Source organism: Orcinus orca, chromosome 13 (genome assembly GCF_937001465.1).
Source record: "Orcinus orca chromosome 13, mOrcOrc1.1, whole genome shotgun sequence".
NCBI lineage: Eukaryota > Metazoa > Chordata > Mammalia > Artiodactyla > Delphinidae > Orcinus > Orcinus orca.
In genome coordinates this window covers 2,408,221-2,420,977 of record NC_064571.1, presented here as the reverse complement: position 1 = coordinate 2,420,977, position 12,757 = coordinate 2,408,221, and the positions used below count along the sequence as shown (strand labels likewise).

The 12,757-nt window shown below is 53.1% G+C and overlaps 1 protein-coding gene across 4 annotated transcripts in view; it reads right to left on the bottom strand.

Annotated features, from left to right (window-relative positions):
- Window positions 1-12,757, bottom strand: part of FHL2 (four and a half LIM domains 2) — a 36,429-nt gene that overhangs the window by 5,036 nt on the left and 18,636 nt on the right. For all 4 annotated transcript variants that reach the window (XM_033401685.2, XM_012535941.3, XM_012535940.3 and 1 more), the window contains exons 2-3: window positions 9,891-10,068; window positions 1,888-2,062 (exon numbers count right to left, since the gene is read on the bottom strand). In XM_033401685.2, the coding sequence (XP_033257576.1) occupies window positions 1,888-2,062; window positions 9,891-10,046 (331 nt within the window). In that variant the 5' untranslated portion in view covers window positions 10,047-10,068. The remainder of the gene's footprint in view (window positions 1-1,887; window positions 2,063-9,890; window positions 10,069-12,757) is intronic.

Below are 12,757 nucleotides of genomic sequence, written 5' to 3'. Positions count from 1 at the left end.
TAAATTATCCCTGTAGCCTTGATTCTCTTCACATGTCAGGGTGACCCCAGCCGCTGTGTGGGCTAGGAGGACTCAGCAGGGTACCTTGGTTTCTACAAATTGATATTCATTCTATTGAAGTTGAAAATTCAAAACCCTCAATTGAAGTTCATCCTGCACATCTTTATCCTGCATTCATGAATACAGAGAATTTAAAAAATTACTTTTAAGGTGCATTTCTTTGTGTTCAGTTCCATTCACCAATGTAGTGAACTGAACTCCTTTAAAAGGACACTTGAAAATTTAATGTATTTGACATGCCTTTTAAGAACCTCAACCAGTAAACCAAGCCTCAACTAGCAAACCGCACCTCAAGTTCTTCCTCTTTTTTTTTTTTTTTTAAAGTAACCCCTATTTTTCTTTTCTTTTACTTATTTTTTTGGCTGCGTTGGGTCTTAGTTGCGGCACTCAGGATCTTTTGTTGGTGCGCTCGGGCTTCTCTCTAGCTGTGGCACACGGGCTCCAGGGCGCGTGGGCTCTGTAGTCTGCGGCACTCGAGCTCTCTTGAGGCGCTCAGGCTCAGTAGTTGCAGCGCACGGACTTAGTTGCCCTGGGGCATGTGGGATCTTAGTTCCTCAACCAGGGATCGAACCCTCATCTGCTGCATTGGAGGGCAGATTCTTTACCACTGGACCGCGAGGGAAGTCCCTTAAGTTCTTAAGTAATTGTTGCTGAAATGAATTAAACTTATAAATATGATGAATCCTAAAATATCTTAAGCATCAAAACCATTTACAAATTAAGAAAATTCCAGTGTAAGACCACAAGCCTAAACCACTTACCTGACTGCACACTTCCAGTCAGAAGCATAAGGTTAATTTACTCTTTAGACCCAATTTTTTCTAAACTTCACCCACGCGTTACCCGATTATTTAACACACTATTATTGCTCTGAGTTGGATTCTCTTTATATGTGTGCCCTTAATTCTGAACCTTCGCAGGACTAAAGGAAGTGTATCTACCAAAGAAGCTGTCCTGAGAACAGATCCCTTCCAGGGCAGTTTGAGGGCTCCCTGCGCAACTGTATCGAGCTTCCTAAGAGCTAGGGGTCCCGGCCTGTGCCCCTGACTCCCACTCCCCCAGCCTGAGCCTGATTCGGGGGCCACGTCCCCAAAGTCAGTCGATGGACAGAGTCCTCTCCGGGTTTTAGGTGGCTCTCTGGTAGAGACGCCAGGTTAACGAGGTCCCGGGTGGGATCAGCTGAAATTCCGATGTGTCTGGGAGTCCTGTATTTTAGTTGCTAAATCTGCCAAGGCTATACCGTCCAGCCACCCCTCACTGGTCACACAGAGGACGTCACTGACCCTAAGGAGCCGATGAAGCATCCCAGGTCCAAATCTTAGGCGCTTCTCGCCCGCACTGTGTGCGTGTCTAACGAGATTCGTTTTTTAAATGCTGTATTGAAAAATTCCATAAAGTATTTTTGTCCACTCTGTCCTTTAAAATGAAAGATTCCTCTCTCCCATAAAACAAACCAAAGTCCCCCCAAAGAGCAAGGGACACAGTCCCATCCTCCCCCACCAACAGACAGGCCACCCATCACTGGCCTTGGCACTGGACCCAGCTGCCGCCGAGCCTGCCGGGAACATAACCTGCATGAGGGCACAGCGCCCAGCTCCCGGCCCAGCACCCATGTGCGGCAGTAACCGACGGGGCAGGAATTCTGCGTGTGCGCAGAGGGCGCGGAGAGGGCGGGGGAAGCGCGCACACATGCACACTCACGCCCGCGCGCGCGCAAGCTCTGCGGGGACGGGCGGGAGGCAAAGGGGGCAGAGGGGGCGGGGGAAGCGCGCACACGCACATTCACACGCACGCGCACAGACACTCTCTCAGCGGCTTGGTGCCCACCTGGCATGATGCTCTTCTTGCACTCCTGGCAGCGGGACGAGTACTCCTGCGAGTAGCAGTCGGTGCAGAGCAGCTGGTCCTCCTTGGCAGCGAACGGCTTGTCCACAAGGGACCCCCTGCACCGCGAGCAATGGAAACAGGCCTCGTGCCAGTGTCGGTCCTTGTAGGACAAGTCCTGCAGGCCCAGAGCACACGAGACGTGAGACGTGAGAGGGGCCGGGGGCGTGGGCTCTGCTGGACCCACAGCGAGGGGGCAAGTGGGCAACGAGGGGCTGGAATGAGTTAGGTAGGATGCTTCTCTTGCTGTTCTTAGGGCCGCTGTTTAGACAGGGGTGTGTGCGAGAGATGCATCTGAAAAACGAGTGGCTTTCCCTTGGGGGCTGTAAGAACGAGAAACGGCACGTGAAACTCATCAGCGCTTCTCCTGGACACACAGACCCCGGGGTCCTCTGGCCGCGAGGACGCTGGGCAAACCCCACTGTGCTGGATGACTGGAGGGAGGCCGGGCTGCTGGGAAGCTCAGAGACAGAGCCTGAGGACGGGGCCCTGGGTCAACCTGGTGGAAAGCAGGTCGGGAGAGATCCAGTAGGTACCATCAGCTGAGCGTCGAAGACGTGAGCTGGGCAGAGAAAGGGCACAGGCCGGGAGGGCAAGACAGAGGGGCACCGGGCGGAGCTGTGCCGCGGCTCCAGGTAGCCGGCTGGGAGAGCTCCCGCCCGGCTAGACCAAGGAGGCCAAACGAATGAATGCAGTTCAGCACTGTCTTTGTTGAGGCTTTGAAAGTCGAACAAACCATTTAAAGTCCCATCTGCTGGGAATTCCCTGGTGGTCCAGTGGTTAAGACTCCGTGCTTCCCTGCCGGGGGCACGGGTTCGATTCCTGCTCGGGGAACTAATATCCCACATGATACAAGCGTCGTGGCCAAAAAAATTTAAATAATTAAATAAATAATGCCCCGTCCACTAAGAACAATAATCAGCCTGATTTAAGAAGACGAGGAGTTTCTGATCATGGGATCACTGTTACGACACTGATTATAGAATAAATGCATTTAGGGCTTCCCTGGTGGCGCAGTGGTTGAGAGTCCGCCTGCCGATGCAGGGGACGCGGGTTCGTGCGCCGGTCCGGGAGGATCCCACATGCCACGGAGCGGCTGGGCCCGTGAGCCATGGCCGCTGGGCCTGTGCGTCCGGAGCCTGTGCTCCTCAACGGGAGAGGCCACAACAGTGAGAGGCCCGCGTACCGCAAAAAAAAAAGAAGGACTCTGCAGACCCACATTCACAGCAGCCAAAGGGGGAAGTCACCCCAGTGTCCGTCCACAGATGACGGATAAACATGGACTATTATTCAGCCTCACAAGGGAAACAAATTCTGACACACACTACAACATGGATGAACTCTGAGTGAAATGAGTCAGTCAGAAAAAGACAAATACTGAATCATTCCACTTATATGAGGTCCCAGAGGAGGTAAGTTCAGAGACAGGAAGCAGCAAGGTGGGTACCCGGGGCTGGGGCAGTGCAGGTGTGAGTGGGGACAGAGCTTCAGTTTTACAAGATGAAACGGTCGCACAGCAGAGCGTAGGTACTTAGCACCACTGAGCTGTGCGCTTCCAAACAGTTAAGATGGCACACTTTATGTTATGTGTATTTTACCACAATTAAAAAATAAGTTTTGATTATCACGTGGCATGTGGAAAGCACCCTTCCAGAAGTTCAGCGGGTCCCCTCCGTGAGCCCCACCCCGCTGAGCTGCGAGCCGGGAGGGCGGGGCAGGGGACAGCGAGGCGGCGAGCGAACCGGGAAGAAAGGAAGCCAAGTCCAAGGACATCTGCCTTTGGGGCCCGACCTTCAACACAGCCCAGGGGGACCCTCCACGGACGACATCGTGAGAGCGAAGCCACCAGCTGTCACCAGTTGCCCTGGTTAGCGAGTCCCATAGGAGGACGGAGCCGCGCATGGTTAGGGGACTGGACAGTCAGAGGAAAGCTCATTTAAAACGATCTCGTGGGTCAAAAGCACTGCAGAAATCCACTTGCCTACGGTTAACATTTCCGGCATGAAAACACATTAGCTAGGTTGACAAGAGCTGATTTGTTGACAGACATCTGACACTAGAAAGTTCCCTAGAAATCTGGGTACCACTGCCCTGTCCTGACGAGACCATAAGCACCCAGGCAGGACTTCTAGACCTTCTGGAGGCCCAGCTCCTAGCCTCCACCCTCCCGAGGCTGCTGGTCACTTGGTCACTTGCTGTCCCGCGTCCCGCATCCCGTGTCCTGTATTCAAGGGAAGGACTGCTCACGCCCTGGCTTCTGCCTAGCCCTCCAGGCTGGTAACAGCAGCCACATGGAATCATCCCCCCTTCCTGGTCCCACCCTCATCCCGCCCCAGCGAGCTAGTCTCTGTCCTTCCCAGATGCCAGCTCAGCTGAGTCACCAGCTGTCCCTTCCTTGGAGCATTGTGACCTCACACAGCTGCTCCCTTGTCTGCCCCTCTCAGATGTGCACGCACACGCGCGTGCGCGCGCACACACACACACGTGTTTCTGCATTAACACTCCACGGCCCTGAAATGTTCGTTCAGGGGCATTTGATAATTCTCAAACCTTCTGATGAAGTGTTTTTCCTTGAGATAAATACCAACCCACACTCCTGCTCTCAGAAGCCTCAGTGAGTCACAAACAGTCTCTGAACAAGCTAGCATCACTGTCGGGGGCGGGGCCGTGGGGAACTGGCACCGGTCCACCCCTGTTCCAGCTGCAGCCAGCGGTGACTGCCCTCCGGTCACCAACCTGCACACCTGCTGTGCCACCGGTGCCCTCGGGGACCCAGGAGCACAGTGTCGAAAATGCCTGATGCATTTCATCCCAGTGCTTAAAGCGGAGGGGTCCAGATGCAAACCCTGGCTCTGCCACGTATGTACCTGCCGTGGGGCTGGGGGTGAGTCACCTGGCCTCTCCCAGCCCCAGATCCGCCCGGGGAAACAGGGATGATGGTGAAGCCCTGACAACGGTCCTGGCACACTGACACGGCTCAATTAATGTCAGTCTTAGATGCCAGCTCGTGGTGACAGCAGGTGCCCCGAAGCGTCACTTGCTGAGATCACATTTACTCGTGAAGACGGGGATGGAACGGACGCCCTCACCTAAGCTCCGAGCTCCTGGCTCAGTCACTGCTGTACAGTGCTTTTGGCCTCCACAGCCCTTCTGATTCTAAAATTCTTAGTCCCCTCTTACTTGATTTCAACCGCACAATAACCCCACCCCATGGAATAAGGTTTATTCCCATCTGATAGGTGAGCAAGTTTAACGTAACAATGCTAAGACACCATGAACCCCGTTTCTTGCATCCCTCCTGCTGACCTGCAGCCCGGGAGCATCTCTGCAAGCAGGTCTCGGCGCGCTCGCCCAGCCTCACCCTCTGCCCCAGTGTCCTCTCTCACTCCGTGGCTGTGAGGCCCCGCGTGGGCACCAGCCACTCGGTGACGCCTGTGTGGCCATGAGTGATGGTGGCCCCGCAGGACCCTGTGCCCCTGGTGCCCCCCCCGCGGGCACCCCCGGAAAAGCCCACGTCATGCAGCTCGTTCAGGACCGCACATGGAAGCCCTCATCTGCTGCTGTGCTGTCGGGTTTCCCGTAAATCTCCTCTTGTGGGGTCCTGAAAAGGGAGTCTGCGTCAAGTTGATAATACACGTCACCACCTCCTCCTGAACTCACTTCTGCAGAGTCCATGCCCTGTGGGTGCGGAGGTGGGAAATGCCACTGGCTCTGGGGGCTCGGGGCTTGTGGGGATGGACGGGAAAATGGCACAGAAAGGCCAAGGCTCCAGGTTAGGTTGGGTTGATTTGACCTGGTGCCTGAACCGAAATGCACGGCTGCTCCGAATGCTTGTCTGTAAAACTGGGTTCCTAGCGGCTCTTTCCACCTCTGGTGTTCACGGCTCCAAACAGAGTTTTAGTTTTGGTTTTTAGTACCGAGCTAGTCTCGTCTCACTTAATTCTGTTACGTGTCGAGTACGCCACATGGTCCCCAAAGATACCATTTAGATGCTGGAGGTTCAAGGCTAAGACATATGGACGCGCTGACTGACTTTCAAGAACTTGGAAATGTTCTAGAAATACCCTGGTTTTAAGGTTCTGTAGAGAGAGAGCACGAAGGGGAGAAACAAAAAAATGGAAGAAAAAAAATCTTTGCACGTCGCAGAAAAAAGACCATTGCTAATCTTATGCACGCAGAATGTCATAAGCTGCAGTAAAATGTCTGATAAACAAGGTAAGATAAGGCCCAAACACTTCCTTTCAGAATTTATATTTTTCCATTTTAGAAATATTCCTAATATGGGAAGCGCTTGTGGCTTTGCTCCGAATGTGCCCTTGTTGAGACCTCAGCTGAGCCGCAGGGGGAGTCAGTGGCCTGGAGGTACCCCCTCGCCCACCAGTTAATGAGGGCAGCTCCGGGCAGGGGGGTCCCTCATCCTCCTTTACACCCTGTCTATCCCTCCCGGGCTGGGAGAAGCTCAGCTGCTGATTCCCAAACCAGCCAGTCCTCAAATCCACAGGATTTCACCTCATCAGTGGATCTGCCGTGTCATTCGTGCCCAGCACTTTGAAAAGGTGTTCTGCACTTTGAGACTGTCAGGCTACCACGTCCCCAGCTGCACATTCTTTCAAATTCTTGAAGAACGACACTGTGCAGCCCTGTCCCAGGTGTGCCCTCAAGGGGACCTGTTTACTTATTTTTTTAATTTATTTTTCCTATTAATTTATTTTTAATTTTTGGCTGCATTGGGTCTTCGTTGCTGCACACAGGCTTTCTCTAGTTGCAGCGAGCGGGGGCTGCTCTTGGTTGCGATGTGCAGGCTTCTCACTGAGGTGGCTTCTCTTGTTGCAGAGCACGGGCTCTAGGCGTGTGGGCTTCAGTAGTTGTGGCACGCGGGCTCAGTAGTTGTGGCACGCGGGCTCAGTAGTTGTGGCACGCGGGCTCAGTAGTTGTGGCTCGCGGGCTCTAGAGCGCAGGCTTACTAGTTGTGGCTCACGGGCTTAGTTGCTCCGCGGCGTGTGGGATCTTCCCGGACCAGGGCTTGAACCCCTGTCCCCTGCATTGGCAGGCGAATTCTTAGCCACTGCACCGCCACTAGGGAAGCCCCTAATGCTGGTTTTAGAGCTGCAGAAGGTCCTTTGACTGTTACCACGTCTTCCTCTTTGCAGCCCCCTCCAGGCACGCGGGTGGGTGGGTTTGGAGGCCCATCTGACTTTATGGCACTGCTCGCAGAGACACGGAAAACCCAAAGTCTGAGCCAGGTACGTGGCCCAGAGTTTGCTAAAGGCACCAATGTGCTGATGGGAGGGACCAGCAGCCACCTCTGAGTACTGGCCCAGCTTATCTTTTCTTTGGTTTCTTGACTTTTTGAAGCCTGGGACTTAGGTAGCCCTATCCCCTGAAAAACATCTGTAATCAGGCAAAAATATCTATATATATTTTGCTGGTATCCACAGGTGTCCAGGAAAAATTTCTGGAAGAGCATAAGGTCAGAGGATCATAAATTTTTATTTGTATTACCTGTTGTCCACTATTCCACTGGCCATAAAAATGAATGATTTTTACCCCTGGAGATCACAGCATTTCCTCAGAGTTAACTGAACAGAAAGAAAGGACAGAAAGAGAGTCTGCGTAGAAATGATGCTGAAACACAGGTAAGCTACCTATGGAAGCACGTCATCCTGAAGTCCTGCCTACCTCATTTGAAAGTCAGTCAATACAACATCAGCCTAATCCCCAGTGGCTTGCAGTATTTTAAGTTACACACAAACGTCCTTCAGAGGGAGACCCAAGTGGGGCTTACGGCACCCCTGCTATTTTCAGACAAAAGAACGGCCACCAGACCCGCCAGCCTAGCTGCTCTGCCCAGTGGCCCACCTGCCAAGCTGGGGCTTCTCTTCCCGAAGTGCAGAGGCACATTTTTCCTGCCATCACTTCCTCCACAAAGCCAACTGCATAATTACTTCTGAAAGCCAAGAAGACCGTTCCAAATATTCAGAAGCCCCAAATGGCAAGGTCTAACTGCAAGTTCACATCTTTTCCCTTCCCACATGCGCAGAATCACGTGGCGTAACTCCGCAGAGAGCGAACCGTTATCCGGGTTGAAAAGTTCAGCGTGACTGACGCCTGACTTTGCAGCAGTCTTGTTGATTTTGGCCCCATTTGGGGAATTCTTGTTTATCTGCTCCTAAAGCATGTGCTGAAGGATAACTAGTTTCAAGGGTCTGTCCACTAAATCATACTGAAGAAATGATCAGTGACTTCACTTTTGTTTTTACTTTAGCTCCCAGGCAAGGATGATGAGCCCTAAATCTCCAAAACGTCTCCTTTAAAGCAGAGTTGTTTGTCAGAATGATATCTGAACCTCTCACTTACTTAGGTCTTTTCCAGGTAAAGCCTTTATAAAATAATAATTGTTTTCTCTGCCTCTTAGTTCTTCCTCAAAGCGGACATTTTTATTGACGTTTCTCTAGTGAAAACTGATGAAGAGACAGGGCGAAGCTTCGAGAGGCAGGGGGAGGGAGCACGCTGCAGGGAAGCAGTCGGAAGAGAAGAGGGGGTGGAATTTTCCACATCATCAGCCGCTCCTTAGAGCACTGAGCGCATGGCGGCTACACACCACGAGAACCCATAATGCAGGCTCCCTTGTTGTAGCTCCCTTTTTTTTTTTTTTTTTTTTGGCGGTACGCGGGCCTCTCACTGTTGCGGCCCCTCCCGTTGCGGAGCACAGGGTCCAGACGCGCAGTCTCAGCGGCCATGGCTCACGGGCCCAGCCGCTCCACGGCATGTGGGGTCTTCCCGGACCGGGGCACGAACCCGCGTCCCCTGCCTCGGCAGGCGGACTCTCAACCACTGCGCCACCAGGGAAGCCCTGTAGCTCCCTTTTATAAACGTGCGGACGGGCACAGAGGGGTCAAGCCATGGGCCCACGATCACACAGCCAGTGAGACGCAGAGCCAGGACGGAACGGGGCAGCTCGGTGTCCGAGCGCTTGTGCTCGGCCTGGAGATGAACGCAGAGGGGCTCGGACACACATCACACAGAGCTGGAGGTCGGAGGGCAGGCGGCTTTCAGACAAGCAAGAGCAGCTACTTCTGCCCGTGGTCGTAGCCAAAGCTCTGGTTGTTTTAAGGCTTCCACGGGACAGGTGCCGAGTCCCGTTTCCCTTCCGCTCCACGTGCCACTCCTCTGTGGAGCCACGACACGTGGCTGCAGCCTGGGCTCAAGTGGGGGCATCCCACACCCTTTGTCTCTGCTCAGGGCAAAGGCTTCTTCCCCGTAAGATGGAAATTATCCCTCAACTGTCACTAAACACCTAGCGCCAGTCAGCCGGCTGCTTACTGACCGTCATGGGAAGGATGGATGCGACAGAAACAGGGCAGACGCGCGCTGGACCACTCCGGATCGCCCCCAGCAGAGCCAGCCCTAACTGCTCAGCTGGCAGCCACACATCCTCATCGTCCACACGAAGAAGAGAAGCTCCCCCGACGCCCCAGTGCAGCAGGGCCTCTCAGCCCCTCCAGCCGGGGGTGGGCGCTGGCTCTCCCACACGCACGCTCACTGCGGCGATACTAATCGCGCGCACCTGCCCCACGAGTCAGCCCAGGAGGGAGAGCGCTGCCCTCGGGGGACCACGGGATTGGGCGGCAGGTGGCCGGTTAGCCAAGAATGCTGACCATGGGGCCATCACAAGTGGACCTGGGATGCTCGGCGCACACGTCCCGGAAAAGCCCCGACCAGGTGCGGCGGGACTGGGACCGGCAGAGACCGAGTCCGTGGGGAGGAGGCTGGGAAAGGCCAGTGGAGGGTCCGAGCCCAGCAGAGGGGCCTCCAGGGCGTCCAGGGCGATGACCAGGACGCGAGCACAACTGTGCTGAGAAGCACGTGGTTCCTGGGGAGTCCAGTGTGGGTGTCCCTTGGGAGGGCCGGGAGCACGGGGCTGGGGGATGCCCAGGGGCGGGTACCTTGCAGTCGCAGCCAATCAGCTTCCCGCACTCCTCGCACGTGCTGGCGAAGAGGGCCTCGAAGCAGGCCACGCAGTAGGGCCGCTCCTCCCGCAGGATGTACTTCCTGCCGAAGAGGGAGTCCTCGCAGTGGTGGCAGTCGAAGCGCTCGGTCATCCTGGCACCAGGTTTGTGCCACCTACCAGTGAGGAGAGAAAGGACAGGTGTGGTGAGCGCGCCCGATATCCCGTGCACACGGCAGTGACCGTCCTGCTCCGTTAGGGTCACCGTTCCCATCACCTTTCCCATCGGTGGCTACATCCTCTGCGTGAGCAATCGACACTCACCCTTGAATCGGGTGTAATTTTCAATGATACTTTTAAAAACTTAGCTGGGGGCAGTTCTGTGTCCGAGTACATTCCACTTCTTTAAAAGTCCCAATTCTGGCTGACTGTGTCAGAAAACGTGATCCCAGTTTTGGACCCAAGAAAGAGCTGGCATCAGAGCCCTCATCCCCTGGAAGGAGTGCCTGCTTCCAACGTGGGACGCAACCTCACATCTTCCCATTCTCCCTGCCCCCAAAATAGCACAGCAGGGATAGAAAACAATATGCTCGTTGCTATAAAAAGACTTTCCGTGAGCTCCCCTTTATGATTCATGAATCTGAGTAAGAAGAAACCACAGAAGCCAAGGGAGGGGTGTCAGAGCCGGTAAACCTGCGGCCAGGGGAGCATCACCTCGACCCGGCTTCACTGGGAAGCACGCCCGGCCCCTGCCCAAGAGGAGGCGCCCCGGGGGCCTCATTCCTCCCAGATGACAAGACTATCCTCTCTCAGCCCAGATATCCAGGGAGCAGGAGAAAGGGAAAGGCTGGCTTCCAAGGACGGGGGTGATCACGGTGGGAAACACAGCGACGGCAGTCAACGGCCACTCCAGGCGACACCTCGAGCTGCATTTTTCCAGGATGAGTGTGGTGTGTGTGTGAGCAGAAGGGACAGGGTAGGGGCAGAGGAAGGCGGGAGGTTTCACCCTCCCCCGCTCCCCATGTGGTTCCTGCACAAACATGTCAGCACTACCCCAGAAAGAGCCAGTCTACCCTGGGAAGGCTAGGTGTGGAGAAACGCCTCCGAGCCATTAGAAACACGGTCCAACTGCTTTAGAAATATCTTCTCAAGTGGCAATATTTGATTTGCTACAAGTGAAAAAGCTTTATAAATTATTAAATAGGAAGACAGGTTGACTGTGTAACTCTGAGCGACGTTTCACAAACTCTGATTAAACTTGATTCCATTTTCAGTCATTTCCACCCACTTAGGAGTGAAATTCCAAAATCATACCCCAGGATGCAAATGAAATATTGCTGCCTGGTTTATGAGATAATAGCGAATTTGATAGTGTTTATTTATTTTGTACCCTTGTGTATATAAGATCCTGACAACTGTAAGCAAAGAAATGGACAACTTTCAAGCAACCATACTTGGTTACTTCTGTGTTTATAGGACAGTTTTTTCCCAAAAGTATGAAGCATGCAGCTGGACACATGAATTGCTCTTCCTGGAGAAAACATTGTCTGGACATTCTTGCAATAACATCACAAGATGAGGCTCTTGAGCGTTTGAAGTTTTGCTCTGAAACACAACATGGAAATATCCTTTGTCCTAAGGCCACCGTCAGGTTGCAGCGGCTATGCTGGCAGAAGATGCAATGCTTTCCTGTAATTCCTCAGTTACTGGCCTTGCAAGCGGCCAGCGTTTAGCTCATCTCAGTTAAGCGCCGTCCCTCTAACATATAGATTTTTCGAATAAAGCCTGTCATTTACCTGTGGAATCTTATTTGCCTGTTCTGGTCACACAAATGTAAGAATAATGACTTGAGGATTTGAAATAAGAACAAGGAAAGGAGATAGGGCTATAGATCATAAAATTTTTTAATCTGGAAATAATTTGGGAGATTATCTATGACTACCTCATTTTATGGATGGAAAAACTGGAGGCCAGGAATATTAATGAAAACAGAAGATGCATGAGCATTCCCAAACAGCCGTCTCACTTAGAAAAAAGAAACTCCCGATCTAAATGGAAAGGTGGTTCCATGTGGGTTTGGACAAGCACAGGCCCTGCGGGGGAAAGGAGACGACAGACCATAGCCTGCACCAACCCCACTGAGCACCATTCCTGTGCTCTGGAGTCATCAAAGTGGGGAACTGTTTTCGTACCAGGTGAGGCCCTGGTGATGCTTACAGACCTGGGATACGCTTTCTACCTCCTCCAACTCTGCAGGACTGGGACAGAAATCATCTAACAGAGTAAACTGTGAGAACACACAGAGCTCCACGTCGGCTGGAGGGGACAGAGGTGACCCCGAGACAACGCCCCCATCCCTGAAACCAACCCCCAGGAGGACCAGTGTGGCCGCAACGGGCCCGGAGGGTCTGACAGCCCCCGTTTCTGCAGAACTGTCTTGGACGCTGGTGGATCTCTCTCCCAGCCTGTTCCTTATCTCCTCTGAGAAGTCACTCCAGTTTTATTGACTAGGACAGCACTTATGCTTAAACCAACAAGTTGGGGTGGAAAGTGAGACCATCACTAATGAGGGGCAGAGCAGAGGGACACAAATCTGACCGCATTTCCGGCAAGTTACAAGAAGCACAAACCCCTCAGCATCACAATCAGTAGCCCACGAGCTACTGAGGAGACCAAGAGCGTCCCTTCCACCGCAAAGTGTTTAAAACCAATTCTTCTTCAGTCAACTGCTACCAAATAGAAAATTATTATACAAAATTGTGTATTTAAAGTTATACGATCCATCTTAAGCCTCTTTTTAATGCAAAGACTTAGCTATACCTTGCATTAGACGCCTCCTACAACTCCATTTTTAATCTTATAAAA